The 24,095-nt window shown below is 35.1% G+C and overlaps 1 protein-coding gene across 1 annotated transcript in view; it reads left to right on the top strand.

Annotated features, from left to right (window-relative positions):
• bbg (PDZ domain-containing protein big bang) overlaps positions 1-24,095 on the top strand; it is a 47,663-nt gene that overhangs the window by 5,748 nt on the left and 17,820 nt on the right. Inside the window, exon 2 of the mRNA XM_073087230.1 lies at positions 4,347-6,096. Coding sequence (XP_072943331.1) covers positions 4,400-6,096 — 1,697 coding nt within the window. The 5' untranslated portion in view covers positions 4,347-4,399. The remainder of the gene's footprint in view (positions 1-4,346; positions 6,097-24,095) is intronic.

Below are 24,095 nucleotides of genomic sequence, written 5' to 3'. Positions count from 1 at the left end.
CGTGTTATTTCACGTTAAACATATATTTCTAATAGTTATATAATCCAGTATTTCTAATTGCAATTGCTTGCAAAAATGCGCTACATTTTTAGTATCGGAATTTATTACATAGATTTGTAATGTTTATCGTTCCTATTATATAATAGATGTATAACTGGCGTGTAATCTGATGTAATAAGTAACGACTACTTACGACCCACTGCGAAGTAGATCACAAACAATTGTAAATTTGAAATTGGAATCATATTTAATAAATGTTTTATTGCGGACCAAGTTAGTACAGTTTATTTCCTGACGCATTTTTCTACACCTTTTAGAGCTTTAGACCTTATCAGTACATAGCGTAGACAGTAAGGTATGCGGCTGAAAATCTGTAAACGGCTTTAAGTTTTTTATCTGTACAGCTATTTATGTCTTATGTCACCAGTGCTTGTTTTAAGGATGTGATAAGGGAGACACAAGATACGAAGCATTCAAATTTAGTCCTCAGGATTACCAATGAATATGTGTCCGATATCAGATAGGTTTCTAATCCTATCTGGTGATTGCAAATGTTAGGCGGTAGTTTTCATTTAACATCAAGTGCAGTGCATGCTTGTTTACGATTTATATAGTAAACAACTATTTTTTTATAGTATAGGAGTAGCAGACGAGCATGCAGTCCACCTGATGGTAAGTGGCTACTGCCGCCCATGGACATCTGTAATCAACCCCAGATAGAATTAGATATTCCTACCTGAGGTCGGCCACCGATGCGCCGCTACCCCTGAGGACTAAGCTGGAACGCCTCCGAAAAGTCTGTCTCCATAGCAGCGCCTAACACTGCTGTTATTAGGTAGAAATAGGTGTGGCGGTGGTGCCGCCGGAGTCGAACCACAAAGGGTTCTACGACCTTCAAACTACACTAATATCAAACTAATATAAATACTATAATAACTACACTAATATCAAAGGTAAAAGAAAGTCTAATCGTATAGTCGAACTGTAGACACCTGTGATCAATCAAATAGGTAGAAGTCCTACGAAACCAATCACAAATATAGAAAGTTTTTAAAATGTAAATTATATACGTTGCATAATTTTTAAGCTGTTCACTGCGTTTCAAATAATTATTTAAAAAGAAAGTTAGCAGTCAAAGCGGCAAAAATGAACACAGAAACAGAGCGATTTTCTCTCGAGGAAAAAATGTATGATCACGTAATCGTTCAACACGATGAAGAATGGTGAATATTAATATTATCAATAGATATAGGTCTTAATCATAATTTTTGATTTGATTGAATAATGAGTATAATAATAATTAAATTTAAAATATAAGTATTTGGTAATGGCAACATGGCAAACAAATAATGCCAGTAGAAGAGGATATAAGAATAAGAGGATGCCTATTTATTTTTTTACAACATTTTACGCAATGGTTTCTCCAAATAGGTATATAATATGAACTCTTAATGTTATCTACGTAGAGTATCCTACAGTATTTTATCTGAATATGAAAATTCTTTAAAATTCTGTGTGGACTCTAGTTTATTTCAAGGTCACTACAAAATATCCATACAAAATACAAAGAAACAGGTAATTTGCCCTAGTATTGTATGTCTGTTCAAATGAAAATATCTAAAAACAATATACGAGTAGTTCCTATAGCTAAGTAATAAAGACAGTCAGGCATTAAATTTAAGTATCATAAAATTTTACAAATGTATTGTTTAAAATACAAAAGTATATTTGGCAGATTATAAACATAAAAATCTCTGGCCATCTCGGCAAATGCTATTTTAAAACGGTTCACTTTAGAAGCTTACATACACAGAAATCCATTAGGGATTTAATTTATTTCGCTCGGGCCTGAACCAGAGTCAATTTTCTCTCGCTGTTTCAGCATTTATATTATTCAAGCGAAGTACCTTACGTTACATTTAGATATTTTATATAATTTACTTCTTATAAACCAGATTTATTATTTAATTCACGAACCGATTATAAGTTATGAGATTAAAATTGTTCACATAGATAACGAGTTACGCCAAAAATTGAGGAAGTAATAAATCGTTCGCATGTTGATAATAGCATTAATTAACAACGTTTGTATGCGTTTACCTCTACAAAATATAATCTACATATTGCAAGCTAAAAACCTGGCGGTTCAACAACCTTAAACCACTTTAGCTCACTAAACCCAGTCGGTAGATGTTATTGAACACGGTTCCTTTTTAGCAAACTTTCTTCAATGATCATCTGATTAGATCTGATCAGAAGGGTCGCAGTTTTATTCTTGCGGTATGAAAGCAGTGAAACAAAAAACATAAATTAATTCTTAACTCTCATACTTATTCACATAGTTGAACTCTGACATATGTGAAGAGAATCAAAACAGATAACAATAACTGTTCTCTTAAGCATCCTCGTATCTATCGCCAGGCAGTCGTGTTCTCTCGATGTCGACTGCAAATTCCCAACTCATGTTATTTGAAATTAAACTATGATGCATGCATATTCTCATATTCTCAGACTAACTATGCCATTAAAGTTTATCTTCACTTTTATGATGAGGGTGAGAATAATACCAATAAATCAGTTATAAACCACAATTTTAATTGCAGATTAATTAAATTATGTTCCGTGGAATGAAATACCAGCTTACCGTTATAAGTACGCAATTTATTTCATACCTAACAAGAATAACAAGGCGCTTTGCAGCAAAAATATGCCTCCATAACTTTGACCTACTTCTTCTCGAGTTATGTGCAGTTTCTACTTATTAAACTTAGTACTTTATTTGGTTTGTGTATTAACTACACGTTTAATTAATTTGAAACACGTTGATCGTAAATAACATGCTTAGTTATAGTGGAACGTTATTTTTTCTGATAAAAAATATGTAATTATGTAAACGCGTTATGTGGGTATAGTTTGGTACCGGTACTTATTATAAAATATTTGAGTAAATTGTATTACTTGTAACGAGTTGTCTGCGACGTCTCTCAAATTGAAAAACCTAAATCAATATAATGCGACCTCCGTATCATTCTTTGTGGGTTACGGTGTGAAGATTCAATTATGAGATATCACTGAACAATACCATATACGATACGGCAACGTTTCTTTCCTTTGTTTACTCGTAACAACAGACGTGTAACAAAAACACTGATTCTACGTTCGTTCTCATTTCGGACTGACGTACCTGCGTCGGGGTCACTCATGTATACTGATGTTTTTCCGCGATTTCTTGGCGCTTATACAAATCTTATTGTTATCACGTATAGTAATGTAAGGGCATTTTTAGATGTGAAGTTAATATTTTGTCACTCAAAATTAAATAAACAAATATGTTAAGTTTGAAGAGAAAAAAATAATTATGCGAAGGTTACGAAGAAACCATAGTATTTTATTGAGGTCAAACTGATAGGCATTTTGCATCACACTTGTATTAATTAATATTATATTATTTAATATTAATTTATCCATATACAATGGATAAATTAATATCGTATATCAAAGCTAGCGTAAGCACAATCAACAAGTACTTTGCGTTAATGTTACGTACGTAGATTGATATATGTAAATCGCTGGAATTTCGTAATATATGAGATTAGTTTGTTGACCCGGCGAATTCGTGTTTACGCGAAATTACTTGAGTTCCGTGAGAACGTATGGGTCTGTGGAACAGGTCTGGATCCAGGAGTAACGGCCCCGCCGCCCCGAGCGATATGCTAATGTATGAGACGCCACGTTTTGGCTCGATGGTGCCACTAACCCACATCTCGGCTCCAATGATGCGACTGTTTGACCGGCGCGCTCCCAAACACGCTCGTTATACTTTCATATTGAACGTCGAAAGTTTCAATGATTGTGTAGGAAGTAGGTAGTTAACTTTGGCTAATGCTCACTTGAATTTGAGGTGTGGGTGTTTTGTTTTGACTGCAATTCGAGATGTTATTGCCACACCTCATCGAGTTTCAATCGAAGCCTTTGAAATTGATAATTCAAATTTGCAAGCAAGGTTGAAAAAAACACATCATAAATAAAAATGAAGGCTCTGAAGGCTGAACATATTTTTAAAGTATTAGTTATATTTCGAAATGAATAAAGTACCTAATCAATACCTTATTTCACCTACTCAGACTTCAAATAAGTATGTTTCATTTATTCAAGACGCGTTTGTTTAGCCGAATATACTTAGTAGATATAACGGAGTGCGACGTTTTCGAACTTAACTCATCTTAAGGTGTTCGACAGAACCGCAACGGTGAAAGAGAGAGGCATCGCAGTACTCGCGTGCCGTTCATCGCGCGCGCAACTCATTGCATTTTGTTACGCAAGCTTATGAATATTTTTGTTGACAGATTGAAACCCGAAAGCGGCAATAAAACTTGCTCGGCTGTGCGTGGTACGCGGCATGGAGACAGGCGTGGCCGCGGAGGAGTTCATCACCATAGTACCGGTAGGCGAGGGTAAGCCTGCTGTGAAGGATCCCGCGTTCGTCACAGTACTCACAGTAGGCGCAGCGACCGGAGCCGCGGAGGTTGCGGTATGTAGACCGAGAGGTGCACGTCTAGGTCTTGGATTAAAATTTGAGGGAGGTTCAGCTGCTGCAGAAAACGTAAGGAGGCTGTTAGTACAATCATGTGCCGAGGATAGTCCCGCAGCAAATGCAACTACGCCTTGGGGCAAATTGATCCCTGGTGATGAAATTTTGGCAATCGATGGTGTTTCAGTTTCTGAATTAACTCGAATAGATTGCGTGCGTCGACTTAAGGATTCCGACGAAAAATTGACACTTCTCGTCCGTCATTTTGAACTGGAGGACAAAGTGACTCAAAATAATATGGACAGCACAGAATCAGACACTGCACCAAAACAAAATACGGAAATTAGTAGACCAACAACATTGCCTCCACCAGTTCCACCTAGGAAACTTGGGAAAAAGAACTCTTTTAAAGACAAGCCTACACTGCAAACTGTTGGAGAACAGAATACACTTAATCATATTGATGGGCATAAACTTCTACAAAATGATAAGGAGACAGTCATTCCTACTATAAGCAAACTATCAAGAAAGTCATCATTCGATAGTCACATTCATCGACAAAGTAAAGAAGGAATTGCATATTTAAAGAAAGGGTCTCCTGAAGAAGTAAGACGTTTAGTACGCCGGCTGTCTGATGGTAAAAATATGCCACCAGATGCAGAAGTGTACATCGATCTTTTGTCTAACGAGTGGGAACGTTGTCTTGTATTTGCAGATGCTGAGTCTGATGATACTGGTAGTTCAATTTCGACAGTTGTTGACAGGCTAGGTTCTATGGCAAGTTCTGTAGAAAACAGCATTCCTTCAACACCAATAATGCCACAAAAATCTATTGATATTCAAAAAGTCCTAAATTGCATCGAAAATATTGACACTAACATTTTGAAAGACATGACAAGTGCGAAGTTTCTGGAAAGGCAAATGGATATAAACAATGAATGTAAAAAGTTAGAAAAAAGCTCTACGACAAACGGTTTTACAAATCATGAAGCTGTCATTCAAAATACTCTTTCAGAAGAACAAATCATACAAGCAAAGAAAGTGCAATCAAATGATAAGAACAACAATCACACTCCAATACAAAATAACACCCAGAAACTGGAAACGAACGAAACATCCCAGATAAATGACAAAGTAATTACAAAGGAGATAGGATGTGACAAACCCAAACCTATGCCGCGAAATACGAAAATAGAACGAACGACAAGCGAAAAAAAACGTCGGCCTATTCCTATTCCAGAACCACTTGCGCCTCCGGTAGCTGAACCTCTTCTCACTCCGACTAAAAAGAACTGCATCGAAACTTGGTTGCAACGTTCGGAGGCTGAGATGAATAACAAACTACAAGACGACAAGTTTGAAGAAGTATCAATGCCAGAAATACTGCCGCGGCTGATTGATTTCGTGCCAAAGAGTCAATTTAAGGAAAGTACAGAAACTCCGACATGTACGCGACCTACGGCGCCTCCCCCTCCGCCCCCCGCTGAACCACGAGAAGATGGCTCCGGTGCTTCATTGGATACTATTGGAGAACTTGATGAATCAACGGACGTCACCGATAACGCGTAAGTTTCATTTATTTTATAACAAAATCAAAAACTTTAATTAAATTAGATCATTATTTTTGAACGTACTTAGGTATAGTCCGCGTAAAACCGCGTAAAAAATTGTATGATTACACCTGCTCGCAACTACGTCAGAGCGGACTAGCAGTTTGGCGCAGACTATACTATTATATCGCAAGATTTATAGAAAAATAGAGATTTCTAAAAAAATATACAATGCCAACTTAACTTAGCATAATTAATAATATTTCTTGATAATTAATAATATTTATTAATAATAATCTTAATGTCGCAGAGTTACAAAAAGTAACCTACAATACTTTTAGTATGATTTATTAATGACTAAAATTTATCATAACGAGTTGACGTTGAACTAACAAAGTCGTCTTTAGTGAATAAAAAATATAATACTATATGAACAATGACAAAACCAATCAAGATTGAGTACAATGCCTTATAGGTTATAGTAAAAAGTACTTGTGATACGGGTTAATCAGAATAGAAATCTATTTTAGTTACACCCGACAGGTTCAACTCGCTCTAGTTGTACATAACCGGTTGTAGCTGGTATTGTAGCAAACCGTCGTTAATTTCCAAGAATCCTTTTCGATCGTGTGTAATTGGAAATGATTTTAAATAAAGAAACCAAATGCGAAAGCCACATTAGTTCACAGTAGGTTCACTCGCTCTTTTCGCTTTAACCTAAAGATAGAGCGATTAGATATAACGGAAATGCAATTCAAGTTTTTGCAAAGCAGTAATTCTATCGGTGCGCTATCAGATTTTACGAAAAGAACTGTATCTGAATGTTTTTGTGCTTTGAAAATAATATCTGGCGACAGAACTCCTTTTCTCCGTGACTCAGTAAGCAGTGAAAGAAAGTGTATTTTCACTTAGAAATAATCGCTGTTCGCTATAGAAAACATCTATTTATATGTAGAAAATTAATATTGGGCTTCAAATGAGTGATTTTATTGGCTAGCAATTGTATAATTATGAATGTGGCTTTATCTGTGTAATGTATCACAACTTAATTATAAACTTCTTGTTTTATAAATTCGCATAATAATGTAGGAATGCATTCAGGTTAATCTCAAATATATTTTATATACAGAGTGGTAAAAAGATTTCACGCGTGTTTTTACAGAAATATATAAAGCGTAATATGTAAAGTGTAAAATTTATGTAAATAAACCAAGGAGAAGGCAAAAGTAATTACATCTTTAGAAGTTCCTACGTAAGCACTACCTTCCATGGACACTCGTCATTGTATGTAGTGGTATTGTTCCATTGCGGTTTAGTGATTACCCCTGGAATAAATCCTTATAAGAAAATATTCCTCTCTATCACTTAAACTGACATTTAAAAAATAACAATTCAATTTCGACACTACTTTATAAGTCTAAAATGTACCTGATTGTTACCTTTTTTTTTTTTTTTTTGTTGACGAGGGGGAAACCTTCAAAAGGTACCCGACGCCATGGGAGTGACGCCGGGTTATGTGGGATTTTTACCACACTAAAACCCCCCCGGTGGCCGTCCTCAGCGTTTGGTGGAGAACTCCGGGATCTCCAACGGAACACAACCGGAGTCCTCCTAACGCGATGCCCTTTTATCGGGCTCTGCCCTGGGGGGAGCAATTTACGCTCCTCTCACATCCCCTGGTGATTACAGCGATATGCGACCACACAAACCGCTGTCCTTCCCGGGGTCGCTTGCTGGACGGTTTGAGCTCCCACTCTTGCCGCCCGCAACCCCGGAAGCCCCTTTTAGTCGCCTCTTACGACAGGCAAGGGTTACCGTAGCCCTATTCTGGTCCCGGTACTACAGGGACAACCTGATTGTTACCTACACTTATGATTATATTCCTGACGAGAACAGATTCTTATAATTATACTTACATATTTATTACTTAAATATTCAGGACACCTGTTCGGTTCTTGAAACGACCAGCGAAAAAATCGTCAAACCATCAATTTCGTGCGATGTCATGTCACCTTCTTTACATTTTTCAATAAAAATAAAAAGTTATTCGTAAACGTATAAATTAAATTAAAGATTCATGTAAATTAATTCTTAAATTAGATATCACCAATTTTATAAAATTTTAAATTAATGTAAGACTAAGAAACGAAGACTTAGAAACTTAGAAATTAATTATCACTTGCTTAAACGGTGAAGGAAAACATCGTGAGGAAACCTGAGAGATTTATAATAAAAAAAAAAATCTCAAAGGTATGTGAAGTCTACCAATACGCACTTGGCCAGCGCGGTGGACTATGGCCTGATCCTTCTCATTCTGAGAGGAGACCCGTGCCCAGCAGTGGGACAGTAATGGGTTGATGATGATGAAGAAACGAAGAAGCCAAATTGTATATCCGTCACATAAACGATAGCGATAAAATTCGACCGTCAAGGGCGTCCGAGTTATTTACACGGTCACAAAGCACTTTCATTGTTTTCTCAGCAAACAATACTTTTGCCACTTACACAGGAACAACAACTATAAAGAAAGAAAAGAATATTTTATTCGGAATGGTGACACACATGGAAACTTTCTGTATTTTTATGCAAACTAGCGGTAACAATGGCGGGCGCGAGGACGGGTTGTAGTAACGGCCATCTGCACCCCCGCCCTCGTAACTCGCCCTGAAATGCAAGCCTTGTGTGCTTGCCATTGTGTGCTACGTACGTCTACGTATACGACCAGTTGCCAGCCGCTGTGAATGTAAAATATCCCGATAATGCGAGCTCCGAACGCGAACGGTATTCGTTTGATGAATTATTAGCGCGACAAGAATATAAGCGCGTTTTGTGTTAGAGATTTTGAAGTATGAGTACAATTTTACGTTTAAAATACGTAAAATCACTGTAAGCATATAAAAGTAATTGAAAGTAAAGTAACTATACGTATGTATGTATACGTATAATGTATTCTAATGAGGTGAACTCCAAAACTACAGAAATATAGATATGCTACCGTATTTTGTTGCCAACAAAAAATATATTGCGTGACTCAAACCGAAGACAACTATTGTTTATATTATTTTTTTAATAACTTAGTTATTACAAGTGAAACGCGTGGCGTACCTGGTCAGTTATAAGTTTGCATTTGATTACATTAATTATTCTTAACCAGAGCCGAAAAAATGCAAACACCGACAAAACAAAAGTTCAACGACTTTATACAAATTCGTCACTTATTACGACATTCTGAGAACTTGTCAGTGTCATAAAAAATATTCATCAAGTTAAAAATCGTCACGGGCCAGGCGTTGAAATGGAAAGTCATCCGTGCCGACACAGCTACACTCAGTCTGCTTACTAGACGACTGGATATTACAAAACAAGTACAAGTGTTACAATAATAAATTGCTTGTAGTCATAATGAACTATTATTTCGATTCACGACTACAATATATTATTACACGCATGCGTGTGACCTCAGAGTGCACTGCATTCTGACTGATACACCTACAATCCTTTGTAATTGATGGCGGCATGTGTCTGCTCTTTAGTTTAGCCGCAAAATTTGATATAAGAGATCGGTTGCACAAGTTCGGTTGCGTTATGTTTCAAGGAACTAGGTGATGCGTACTGTTTTCACAATCACGTACTTAATACTGCGTCATAAATCTTGTATGAGCTGGTCGAGCCTAGGAGCACTATAAATGCAAATTAAGTTAAAAAGTTAATTAGTCCGTCCTCTTCCCATGATCTGAATATATAAATTTTCATGTTGTGTGTAAATTTCTAGTAAAAGCGTACGTATTATCATCAATTAAAGCTTTGCAGACGTCAGGGCAGACCTGTATAACGAGCGGGAGCTTCGTTTCTAATTGCCACCGTGCACCGTGTTACATTAGGGTCGCCAGGCTCTAATTTCAAAAAGTAGGATTTGATAGAAGAGTACAGGACAATTAGTTTAAAAACGGGATGTAATAATACAGTAGTAATAGTTATATGTTATATTGTAAAGCGAGGTTAATGAAATTAAAGTAATAATAATGACCAAACTTTATTAAAAAAGGTATTTTAATAAAATTATACTTGTTAAACGAACGTAACGTAACGGAAGAATAACGTATGCTCGTATAATACACATATTTTTATAACACAAAGATTGTAAAAGTGGAACAAAAATTTTAACATCATGACCACATCAGGACGACGTAAAACTTAGGACGGTTTTTACAAATCCAGGACACTCCAGGATACTACAAAAAACCAGGACTAGTCCTGGGAATTCAGAACGGTTGGCGTCTCTATGTTACACCCACTGAGTAACTGTACTTGATACTGCAGTAAAGCTTTATCGAAGTTTATTTTTTAACGAATACCTACTTTCTACAACCTTATTCGCCAAGATTTATGTCAGTGGCGATACCGAAATTTTATTTTATCAATACTACCGAAGTCCTTAAAGTAACCTCGTACGAAAATGGTCACGCAAGATAAAAATTAAGAGCCTGAGTTTTTTAACAAGCCGTTTTTTGCCAAAAGGAAAACCGGGTAATGGAGTTACTAAAGAGTATTTTTTATAATGTAGAAGTAGCAAACAAGCATGCAGCTCACCTGATGGTAAGTTGCTGCTGTCGCACATCAACATCTGTAATCAAACCCAGATAAGATTAGATTACAACCTGAGGTCTTAGTTGGAACGCCTCGAAAATTGATATATCCTTTACTAAACTTTTTAAACCAGAATAATAAAGGCTGATAACAGATATCAACTAAACTTAAATTGATCTCAAAATTGAAAAATCAGTAAGAAACATCGAAAACATCTTTTATCTTATAAGAGATATTCCTTATTAGTATGTTACAACCTGATTGTAAATTAACTAACTAAAGAAGAAACATCGAATACTTAATAAATGACGGAAACACATAAAAGAATGCGTTGTATTGGCAGCCTCGACCTTTTCAGAATTGCTAAATTTTGCTAAATTTTGTGGCTGTCAACGATAACAATAATACAACATTTATGTTTAATTCATTTTGTCCACTTTTTGGAATCAATATTGAGCTTACATAAATGCTTATCTGGTGTTATATATCCACAACAGTGTTTTGCAATCTTTTTGATACCATGGTCGGTTTAACATGTGAACATATGTAGAAACCCCCTACTCAGTTTTCTAACGTGTATCGTTTATGTTACCAATATCAAATTATCCACAAAATATATATCTATGAGTAGATATCGGTCAAATGCATAATTAATAGGTACGTATAAATATCCATCGACATTTACTTAGTATGTCAGTAGTTAGTTATACGTAAAAAAATATTTTAACGACATCTAGTAGAGACTATGATATTTTGAGACTTTGCGAGGCGCTGCGACCCCTATGTCTACACTTTGGAAAACAGCGATCTATCAAATACATATAGATATTTCATATTATATAACCTATATATTATATACTCATAGGTATCATAATACTTATGTATTTATTCCTTGGAGATAACCAAAGACCTTGTGTATTTACGCAGTTCACTTGAATATCTCAAGTGCAATTACAAGTAGCACCTATAAATTTCATTGCTATTGTCAGGAATGATATAATTCGATTATTATTTATTACTAGCCTGATACTGTGGTATCGCCTGGCTGATATTAGAAAAAAATATGTTTGCAAAATATGTAGAGTGATTTTTTTATGACCTAAAGAGTAAGTGCTCTAACTAAATATTAACATGAAATAATTAAGAATATTACATTATACTAAATGTGGATTGATTCAATACTTACAATATTTTTTTAGATCTTCTACATGTATATAATATCCTAACATTTGTTAAAAATCAGAAACTAAATTTAAACCTATTTCAGAGCAATCTATCATTTACTCGTATTTTTCCGACATTTGTTTCCAATGATCAGACGTCATAATTCATAATTCTTCTATGTACACACTAAGTGATTTATGAAAGGTACAATTTATTATGTAAATATTGCTAAGGTAGCTAAATGTAGCTAGTGCAACTTGCAACCGGATAAATTGGATACAAAATGTAGATACTGCATTTTGACTTTGAAGCAAGTGCTTGGAAAACAACAATACTTCGTTAAATTGTTACTCGCCTTGTTGTTTATTGGATATGTAGTAATATTAATGCCAATAAATTAAATAAAGGCATGATTAAATGCTAGCCAGCTTTGGCAGTACCAGTATAATTATAAACGTAATCACAATGGTTATTTGTAACCTTCTCGAGATAAAAAACGAGAATTCTGTTCGGGTTGCACATCGTTTGTTTTTTTTACTTTTACGTAATAATTTCAAATATTGTCGGGATTAAAATAACATTATGTTATTCAGTGTACACTCGTGTTAGAGTCTAAGCTACGTTCAATTCTTCCAAAACTTAACATTTTCTATGATAAGCCTCTATGGACAGGTAGACGAAGAAAGTTGAGCTTATTTTTGTTAGTGTGCAAATTAGTAAAAACGAGTTGTCTCGTAATATTTTTTTTATTTAATTTACATATTGTCACAAAAAGTTATCTACCCAGTGCTATATTGAATAGGTAAAGTATACCTATATAGTTTTTGGGAATATTTCAATACCTCGTAACGTGTACTACCTAACGTGAAACTGTATTTTTAATCCACTAGGTATTAAAACTAAATGTGCAGTAAATTATTTATATACGCCAGGGCAATACTTGAACATACCGTGCGCAACTAATTTAAAATTAGTCAGCGTTTTCCGAGGCATACTGCTTATTCATTAACTCTTGAGAAGGGTCTGCGGCAAAGCTGTCTATAAGTATGCTCAAATATGTTCCAAGTGTCTGAAGGGCGATCAGAGAATATCGAAACTAGCGTGAAGTATAGCCCTTGTGATCATTGCCCGCATAAGTCCCTTGCAAAACGATGTTTGAAGAGCTCGATGTAGATTTAGCAAAGGCTGTTTAACGTTCATTAGATTTTGAATGGATTGTAAATATCTTTCTTACTGTTAAACTGTGTAAATAAGTAGGTATGTATTTAATATCTATAGATTACTTATACATAATAGAACAACTAAATCTAAGTCTTAAACGATCTTGAGATATTACAGAATAGAACCTGTGTAATTGAAGCTTGTGTAGTTCGATTCCGGAAGTCCGGAGGCACCTCCGTCACACCTATTGCTATTTAATAATGTACAGAAGTGGTAAGCGCTGCTGTGTTCCGGTTTGAAGGGTGTGGTAAAGAAGATAGGAGTGTTACTTTTTAATTATTAAATTTTAATTATTAAATAAACCAATTATTGGAATAGAGAGTATAGTGCTTAGTTTCAATATAATTTAAATATTTTGAATACAGAGACTACGGTAGACCACAAGGTAGACTTACAAAAAATACTGCAAGTGAACGCAATTTATTTCGCGATGCTTTTTGATATGATCGCTTATCAATATTATACACCTGTGCGTGTATTACACAGTACACTGCACACACGCTAAATAACCATTGGCATGAAACAGTATGGTACGTGAAAAACCAATAATAATTGCAATTGGTTAAGTAATGTAACAGACAAATATGAACAAAACGATTGGGGAATTGTTGATACATGTGCAATTACATTTTTTTTACAAACGTTTGTAATTGTTTTATTCGTTTAGGCAATCGGAAAACAGTTATAAACACGACATTTTAAAATAAGCAAATCACGATTTAAGTGTAGGTTTTAAGAACTTAAGTTATATACTAGTGTACAAATGTAATTGTACGTACTAGGTACTTAATACTTTTTTATAATATAGGTGTAGCAGACGAGCATATATTCCACCTGATGATAAGTGGCTACTGCCGCCCATGGACATATGAAATCAACGCCAGATGCGATTAGATTCCAACCTGAGGTCGGCCATGGATACGCCGCTACCCCTGAGAACTTAGCTGAAACGCCTTGGAAAAGTACGTTTCCCTTACCACACCCTTTACACCATAACACAGCAGCGCTTAAAACTGCTGTTATTAGGTAGAAATAAATGCAGCGATGGAACGCTGAACCCTGCACAATTTAAGCAGCGATGAAACGCAGATGATTTTGGACTTTCAATGCAGCACCTCAATGCGAAAAACGCTCTGCAGCATTAACGCAGTCGCTAAAATGTGTTTGTGTGTTTCCGATTTCGATGATGCAGCGTCAACTCAGACGGGAATTGCCTATGCTAAAGTTTGCTGGAGCAGTAAGTATCCACTGAAAACAACATTATACTATCATAAAAAAATGTGGTCGGTGTAAAATCACGTATAGTGAAGGTTTCGGAGTCGGGATGAAGATTAATTTTACTAGTTTAAAAATAAGTTTATATAACATAGTATGTATTTACCAAATAAACTCTTATTTCTACCATTCCTACGGTCACGGTATTAATATTTCATATAGTCATACTATATTTCTATATTCTATATCGCGAAAATTTATTAACATTTGATACCACGAATTATGCATAGGAGCTTAGTGAAGAGTAATTATACCAAGTCTGCAATCGGACACTTCCATTTTATTTTTACAGCATTTTTTGTATAGATATATCGAGGAAGATTTTACAAAGGCACAACTTTTGCAATAAAACCCCATTACGTTCTGTTTGTTATTTGGCACAACACTATTAAGCATCTAGTACAATTTCGGTAGCTGAGTCGATTATATCGGGGCTAATTACGATCGCATGCACACTAGATATTTATAAGATATGCCCTGCAAGTATTTTGACCGAATCGGTTCCGGTTCTACATTTCTGATCGAGATAATCAAAGCAGTAACGTTCACGTACCGGCCTACATTCTCCAAGTTGAAAGAGAAAACATACCAATAACGAATACAGGGCATTATGATATTAACTGGCGGACCAATCACTTGGTAATTGATAGCCATAATATAATTGGTTGTTAGTGCGCTCTATGTGTTGTCTAATCAATTCTCCTAAGTGGCGGGTGTCCTCATAGGCGTATATTAGAATATTGTTCAGCAAGTTCATAATGTAAGTATGTTAAAATACACCCGCGCAAATTTTCGCTCATATACTTTTACCAAGGTTTATGGTGTTTTTTTTTCTATAATTTTTACTAACTACTCGTATTTCTAAAGTATTTTTATCAACCACAACGATGATTCACCTACCATCAAATTACGATCTTTGAAGAAAAAAGTAATTTTTGTAACACACTTTACCTTTGTGTAAAAGTCCGGAAAAATAGCTTCAGTCATTTTTATGATTCACTCAAGTAATATAGGTATTAAATTCCAATTACTTTTGTTGAAAGGATTTATCTCTAAGCATTATTTTTGTTTGTAAGAATGTGCAAGTCACTACAGATAGCGAGTGTAATATTCGAGGTCATATAGTCATGTTTTCTCTAACGGATCATCTTTTCAGTGGTATTGGCATACTCAACGCGCATACGTGAGAGGCATCGGTATGAGCGACGTTTGCCAAGGAGCGGTTCACATGTAAGCTTTATGTAGATCTTACACATCGCGATCAATTGCAAATTCCGTTGTAGAGGCCGTCAGTTAATAGAATTTATTATTCCACTAGAGTAAACCGGCAATATGCGAAACCCGTAGTTGGCACAAAAGCACTCCGCATTGGAGATTGCAAGCTCCTCCAATTAACACTGTATTTTGTTTGAATATTGATTGGACGTTGCCAAAAAGTAAAATAAAATGCCGCTACATTAAGTCCAAACGAATCAGGCCTCGGTGTATTAGTTAGTGGGTAGTCGAAATGAAATGAATAGCTGAGTAATTATCGTGAAGTAGCAATAATATAATCTGACATGATTAGGAGATTATCTGAAGTGTAAGTGGTCTGATCGCGGCGTCTGTTGTCGGCGGCATGCGGCGGCCTAACGGTACTCGTGCTTCGCTATTGGCCCTGCAACTTGTGGACCCGGCCGTCTCTGTGGTTCAATATATCTAATACTGTTATTAAATTTATATGTGCATCTATCTATCCCCGTGTACTTTCTCTTGTTTGCGATAATCGCGCGCATCGATCACGGCGATACCATCGATAGACTCTTTTATCCGCTTAACATATTTTAACACCCACATTGTGATATTGTAAAGGCTTTTATAATTAAACGTAAGCTTTACGATTGAATAACGTTTAAGCGGAAGAGTGTGGAGCTATCTGCAGAATTTTGTTTAAAGACGTGTAATTAAACATAATGTACGTGGAAAGCTTGCGAAATGGCAGTAATGCGGCTTCGGATCCGCAAACCAGTACGCGATTCGATGCATGGAATTCCACACCTAAGAGGCGGAAGCGGCGGAGAGTGCCTTGATCTTGTGTTTTATATGTCGATATGTACAGAAAATACTCGAAAGTATAGGAGATATACGTCGCCAAGTAACTCCGAGTTGTGGTTACAATAGCACGTTCGACCCCATTCGCACGCTCATCCCATTCTCGGCTTATTGACTTATCGGTCGCCCTGTTTATGAGGAGGCATATTATTTTCACACGTAGGTTATGATTCAAATAAACTTGGCAATGACATGTATAATACATACAAAGTCAATGATTCAGCATAGTCTTGGTATGCCTTTCGTTCAAACAATTTCGCACTCAATTCTTAGTTGACTTTGGTTTGTTTGTATGAGATTAATATGTTTGCCCGCTTGGAGCTGGCTGCGAGTGTATGACTTGATATTTGTTTTCGCAGAGACGCGATGTCTTTGTGGGAGAACACTTATGTTTATTATCTTAAGTTTCACATAAGCACTTAGATATCTTGAAATTCCTTTATGCTTCATCAGGTTGAAAGCAACCGATTATTATTGGAACATTAAGGTTACGCAAAAATTTAAATGTTCATGCATCGTAATAGTAGGAAGTAGTGTAATCTCTTAAAAACATCAGAAAGGCAATATTTACCTACGTACTTGTATAAATGTTATAAGTTAAAGGTAATAATATCTAAAACTTAGAATCAGTATTAGCGTAAGAATCTGAAAATTTCGTTGTTTGAATTGTTGTATTATAATTGGTTGTTTAGTTTTGTTTGCAAAATGAGTTTTACCCATCTGACATATTTATTTGCAGAAAGAATTCGATCGATTGCAAGACGTGCAAAAACTTGGTCGTTCACATTCACTTCACGTCAAAATGTAGGACTAAAATGGCGGCTCTAGCCAGCTTTGTGCATTGAGATCGAATGATAGAATCCATAAAACCTAACGAATGAGGCTTTGAGAGCATACATACGTAGGTCGATTTACCATATGGGAATAATGGACAACGCTGGACATATCTAATAGATTATTATTTTGTGTCCGTTTCGCTACGAGAGATCCTGTTCTATATGTACATGACTACTTATATATATTTCCATCATTATACATATATAAGGTAGGAATTTTACTTTACCTAAGTTTTAGAGTGCTTCCTTTGTTTCATCATTCATCCATCAGCCTTCCTTTGTTTATAAATGTTAGATTTAACTTGAATTTTTTTTATTATTTAGTTATCCTAAATAACAAAATATTTATGTAAAGAGGTGAAAATTGGTGTTGAAGTACGAGTATTTATGAAGATATGCGAAACTGCAGACTGCATATCTTGCCAAAAACAAATTACACTTCCTCGCGAAAAACAAAATTACAACAAGCATAACGTTGACTAACATTATTTAACTTTTAGCATTTAATAATTTGTTCAGCATTGCTAAGCTAAGAAAAAACAGACTAATATTATAAGAAAAACAAGTTTTAAAAATACCATTTTCCAACTTTATTATTTTGCGATAAAGTAAATGACTTTATTATTTTACGGCATTCTTTCGTCATCGTTATATTAGCGTTTTATGGAGTCTGTTACGAATGTTATGTTTATTCCAAGCGCATTCACCTTTCTTTAGGTAAATATTTATGCAGACAAAGATAGTCTGTTTCCCAAAGGATCGTTGGACTTCATTTGCATACGAATTTTGCAGTGGGTTGATATTATGGCTTGTAAGTTATTTTAGTGTTAGCCTACAATATGCATATCAAATTGCTTTATTATTCACAAATGTATGCTCATTTCTGGTCTTCTATTTAATTATTAATTGATATTAAGACTTTGATAAGTCAATATACGTTTTATGAGAATTAGCAAACAGGTATGCAGTGTTAATACTTCGGTAGCCCAGTTTATAGCACTTAATCTACGTACACAAAGTCTATCTGGGGTCAGCTACTAATGCGTCTTTATTCTCGGGACCTTAATTATCAGATTACCATGTAAAGTTTTCCAATATTTCATCATGTCCAAAATGAATTAAATAATTTTAACCATTTCCAAAAATGTCGTTCAGACCTTCAAACACCCTATTAACAGGTTTCTGTGTTGGTATTGTGCAAATAACCACTAGGCTTAGCAGGTCTTGTTTTGCTGTTATTATTAAGCTCAGTGAAATAACAGACAAATATCATTTGGTTTTATAATCACAATGTCTCCGACATAAAAATTGATGAAAGCTCGCTCTATCGACTTCTAGCGAATTTAATCTTTTTCGCAATACAGCGAGTTTTCAGCCCACACCGCACATAATGGTTGTATCGCGGTGTACGGCGGTGGATGGGTGTTTTTGCGGTGCCTGGACCTTAAGATAAGGCCAGCTATAGGTAATGAAGAGCGCAACGGTTCTGCGAAGTGTCGCGTCGGTAACGGGATCGAGAGTGGAGTGGCCGTCCCTCCCGCATTGATGCTTTATTACTTCTTGTTTATCACGATCCCACGCAACTTTGTTTAACCATTTATTTACGATCAGCTTATTAGTTTATTGCATGTGCTTCGCCAGACGCTGTATCATTAGCGTAACGTATTCGCAATGAGTATTCTATAAATTAATTACACGTAATTGGACTCTTTGCTACGGCTTTAGAACGGACATTTGAAAGTTTTAAAGCTTTTACCGAGAGGACATAACCGTAAAATATACTTGAAGTTAAATGTTAAGTATATATACATTTACATTTTATCGATTTTATGGATAGGAATGAGATAATAAAAGATTAATAGATTCCTACATATAAATACAGAATTTTATGCATTACTTGTTTAGATGGGTTGCAAATTTTCACACAAATAATAAGTAAAGAAAAATATATATATTTGTACTCGTAAACCCTTATTTCCACTTAGTTACCGAAAACTGGTAAAAATCTTTATTTTAATGACTTTTTCACTATAAGTCATTTACCGTCGTCCAAAATAATTTAAGAGGAAATTGGTTGTTGGTTCATTTATTTCTCATTTGCCTCGAAATACTCGTCTTTCTTTAACTTCATATAATATTGCTTCCAGTATTTTAGGTTATAATGCGAATTATGTGGAAAGTGTTTTCAAAAAGTTTTTATTTGAAATAACGAGTGACAATACAGTCCTATCTGAAGTCGCTTACAAATACGATGCTACCCCAGAGGACTTAGTAAACAAGCCCAAAACACAACAGGGCTAAACACTGTTATAAGGGCAAAAAGTCGAACCGCAGAGACAGAACCTTTAAAATAAATCCTTTTCTTACGATTTACCTTTGTTTTAATAATACTTTGTGATCTTTTACTTTTTGCTAAGCAAAGCTAATATAAAAACCGCAAATCTTTTATTAGATCACATAAAAAGGACACAAGATCTCTAGGTACATTCATATCCTTATACCGCTCACATGATTACTTTGTGCTCTATATGGAAGCTTGCCTTATCAATGCCATCTAGGAGCCGAGCGAAGCTTTTATACGAAAGTGAACAATGTGCATACTAAAAGCGGTGGATCTTTGAATTTATGTGTAGTTTAAAGGTAATATGGAATACATAATGTAGTGATCGTCTATAGCACGAATATTGGCTTTTCAACGGTGGCCTAGGCTGCATTCTAGTTAAGCAGTTTAAGCACATATAATGTAATTTTATAATACGTGGTGCATTTAACGGTGTAGGAATATGCTGTGTAAAAACTACAGAGTTTTCCCAAAGTTTTGAAAACCATACCAATTCGGTCTTCATAGTGAGATGACATCAATATATGTCCAGTGTAGCGCATATACTACTATTAAGTAGAGACGCACTAACGGATCTTAATCTTTATCTTTACGACCGGAATAATACGGAACCTTATCTTTACGATTAACTTTTTATGATTTGCTACCTCTTTTTAATATATGGTATTATTGAGTATGACCGACTGGCCTAGTCAAAATAATGTTCAAATTATTCTGCTTATCTAAATTGCTACATTGTACTGACGTTTTCTAAACTAAACATATAAAAAGGCAATGGGTTCTAAACAATCAATTAAAAACTCTTGGTTTTCATCAGATTATTCCAATTCCGCGGGTTACTTAAGACTTGTCTAATTGAAATTATTATTATCAGACAACCGAAGATTAATCGGACTATTGCTAGTTTAGAAGTGTTACGATACTGTTTTTTATGAAATATTTGTTACCAAATTCGATTGAAATACCTTGACCTTTCCTTCTAACTTTAACATAATGGAAATTGTTGGTCATTTATGTAATTTAGGTAATTATGTACATTAGTACCCTTACCAGGAGTTTTTACGTTTCGACAAATGTGACTGTTTTGGTATTTGTTTACGTATTTGCCCATACAAATTGCAATCAGCGCCCCTAGCGGATTGTGTCAGAACTAGGAAATCGTATGGGCCAATACGTAAACAAAAACAGTCATATTTGTCGAAACGTAAAAGCTCCTGGTAAGAGTACAGGGAATTTGACAATTCAACTTTATTTATTATGATAGATAACTCTATGGGGACTTAAATAAACGTAGCCTGACTGTAAATTTTAATTTTAACTCTATTAGGTAGTTAATAAGGCACATTAAATTTTAGGCTTACCAAGCCTACTAACACTTACTAAATATTATCTTCATTTTGAAATATTACGACAAGAATACATCTTAGGACAAATACTGCCTTGTACTCACACAAATTACCAACGTTAAGAGGAATTAAAATAATCCATTATTAACATGTACATTGTATGTACATGTAACATTATTAACATTTATCCATAAAATAAAATGCTAATTAAATAAATTATGTTATCCAAAAGCATAAGCATGAATTTATAAATAGGTACCGGTGGATATTTAACTCTACGAAGCAATTTATGATTAAATTTCCAACCATTCTAATTCGAACAATAGATTGACGCTTAGAAGTGAGTCTCTAGATTTTGATTAGACGTAATAACTCGTATATCAGCAGGTTGCTCTCACTTGGATTTACAATGTGATCTACAAGAATATTGATGAAACTTAATATTATTGTGGAGGTTTTCGTGTGACGTCATATCTACTAAATTATTACTTAACGTTTTTTTTTAAATTCTAATGTGAACAATAGATTGTTGCTTAGAAGCTTGTGTCTAGATTTTTATTAGACGTGATAACCATATGGTTAAGATCTCTGCCGATATCTATCTGCAGAGATCTTTTAGTTGAATTTGAAGAATGGTGTAGAAAAATATCAATGAACAGATTAATGCCATATGGACCAAATTATTTACGATTTACGTATTGAGGGCAATAGTTCGATGAATAGAAGCGTGTATGTTTACGTACCTTTCATACATTCTATCTAATGTGGATAATAAACTGAAGCTTAGAAGCGTGTCTCTAGAATGTACTTAGAGGAATAACTCAAGTATTGGTGGGTTGTTTTTACTCGGACTTAAAGAGGTACATCAGAATATCGATTGATGACATATAGACCAATTTATTTACGACTTTCTTTGATGATTAGAAGCATGCCTAGAGATTTTTATCAGAAGTAATAACTGATGTATGAGCAGGTTACTTTTACTTAGATTTAAAGAGTGATCTAGAAGAATATCAATGAACAGAATAATCACAAATAGACCAAATTATTTTCCTTTTATTCAATGTGTATTGTAATGTAACTTTTTCATTTATTGTAATGTGGGCAATACTCTGATGATTAGAAGTATGTCTCGAGATTTTGATTAGACGTAATAACTGATGTATTAGCAGGTTGCTTTCACTTGGATTTACGCTGTGATCTACAAGAATATCGATGTAACTGAATATTAGCGTGAAGGTTTTCCGGCGAGAGACTGGCGGCGCGCGGGGGGCATCACGACGCGGTTAACCTAGGTTAGGCCACGTTCCGACATTCTTACTTTCGCGACTCGATTTGCTTTTATCCTTATTGTTATGTGCATTTATTACATTATACCTACCTGTTATCGTATCGTTCTGTACTCTACGAATTCGACTTTTGAAAGGTCTGATTGTGAATAATTTTAGAACAAAGGTTGTATAGGCGGAAAAATAATAACATTTCCTCTTACGTTTATTTCAGTTGATAGACAACAACTAAGATATCCGAGTACTCAGTAACGATAGGGATCAAATATTTTTATGATTTTATATTTATAGCTCACACACAATATTCCTTGTATTGTGGGTGATATAGCATGAGTTGATAACCCAGACTCAGAACGGAAATCTAAATTCAGTATTATTTTTAGATGGCTGAGAATCGAACCCGAACCCCTGCATGTCTGAACTACATAGTCACTGCTGCTCTATGCGGATTTCTGGATGTTCATTGAAGTGTTGTTTATACTTATGAATATTACACACACGTGTATGCATACTAGTTCGCACTAGCCTCAAAGCCTATAGCCATGGTAATGCCTAAAAAACCCTAACGTGACATGAAAACTCGGTTAACTTAGCGGCCGCGTTCCAACATTCTGGCTTTCTCGACTCGCCCTGATCCTTATTATTATGTGCATTACATTATCCTTGTGACAAACGCAAACGCGGTTTTTGCACGGCTTCTTGAGCGACGTACCATTTATATTTTGGGATGTTTAAGCGCGCCATTAGTCTTGCTTTATATTGGATTTGGCTGGATACTATTTATCCTTGTACAGTAGAATATTTTTGTGTAGCACAAGAAATTGTTTATTGTAAATATGAATTATATGATAAAGTTAATAAGTCTTTAGGATAGGTGTGCCAAAAGCTTATATTTGAAGTCTATTGAATTGAATTAATAACTCTTATAAATTTACTTCTGCACAAGAAATTGTTTAATGTTATTAATAAAGTTTAATGTTATTATAAAATTAATAAGTACCCATGATAAGTATTACTTATATACTAAAAGCTTATATCTTAAGTCTATGGAATTGAAGTAATAACTCCTATTAATTTGTTTTGGTAAGGTTAATTGCACTAATATTAATCAAATCTCAGGCGTTTATTTGCTGAAGATTTTCAGTATTAAATGGGTAATATCTCAACTATAGCTCTACACAGCACGAATATCTGAAGCCTTATTCTACTAAACCATTATTTCTAAACAAATTAATTTATTAATAATTTATTTATAACGAAAATAATTTATTGCAGTTAGTTTGATTATTTCCAACTTTACGACTGTTTATTTAAGAAAAAAATATTCTGTTTCTTGAAGAAATTAATGAAATAAATTACACGTATGTAGTCTTATATTTTTACGTTAATCTACTTTTCGATATTATGGTGTGACAACCATCCAAATTCTCGGTGGGAGAGGTCTGAAGCATATCTATGGTGTTCCAGTGATGTACAGGTTAACCCAACCAGTGTATCAAAATTTGTATGTTGCAGTAAAAGCAACATAGGTAGTTATTAATTGTAAATAATTGATACAGCCGGCTTCTTAACGATTCCTCCAAACACAAAACTTTCATGTAAATTTAGTATTCGTATTTAAACCCCGACGTGAAATTTGACGACCCGCGTGGCGGAGCGGTCACCATACCGGTCTGACGCGCAAAGGGTCCCGGGTTCGATCCCCGGCCAGACAGATATTTAAATGATGAATTTAGATTTCTGTTTCTGGGTCTGGGTGTTTGTGTATTTGTCTATGTGTGTGTCCATGGCACCCACGACACAGGGAATCCTAGTGTGGGGCTGTGAGTGTAGAAAGCGTTTAAAGCGTTTAAACTCTCATAAA

The sequence above is a fragment of the Epargyreus clarus genome, unplaced genomic scaffold, assembly GCF_041222505.1.
Source record: "Epargyreus clarus isolate Ecla_fem2 unplaced genomic scaffold, WU_Ecla_fem_2.2 ptg000003l, whole genome shotgun sequence".
Taxonomy (NCBI): domain Eukaryota; kingdom Metazoa; phylum Arthropoda; class Insecta; order Lepidoptera; family Hesperiidae; genus Epargyreus; species Epargyreus clarus.
This window is presented reverse-complemented; position numbering and strand designations above follow the sequence as displayed.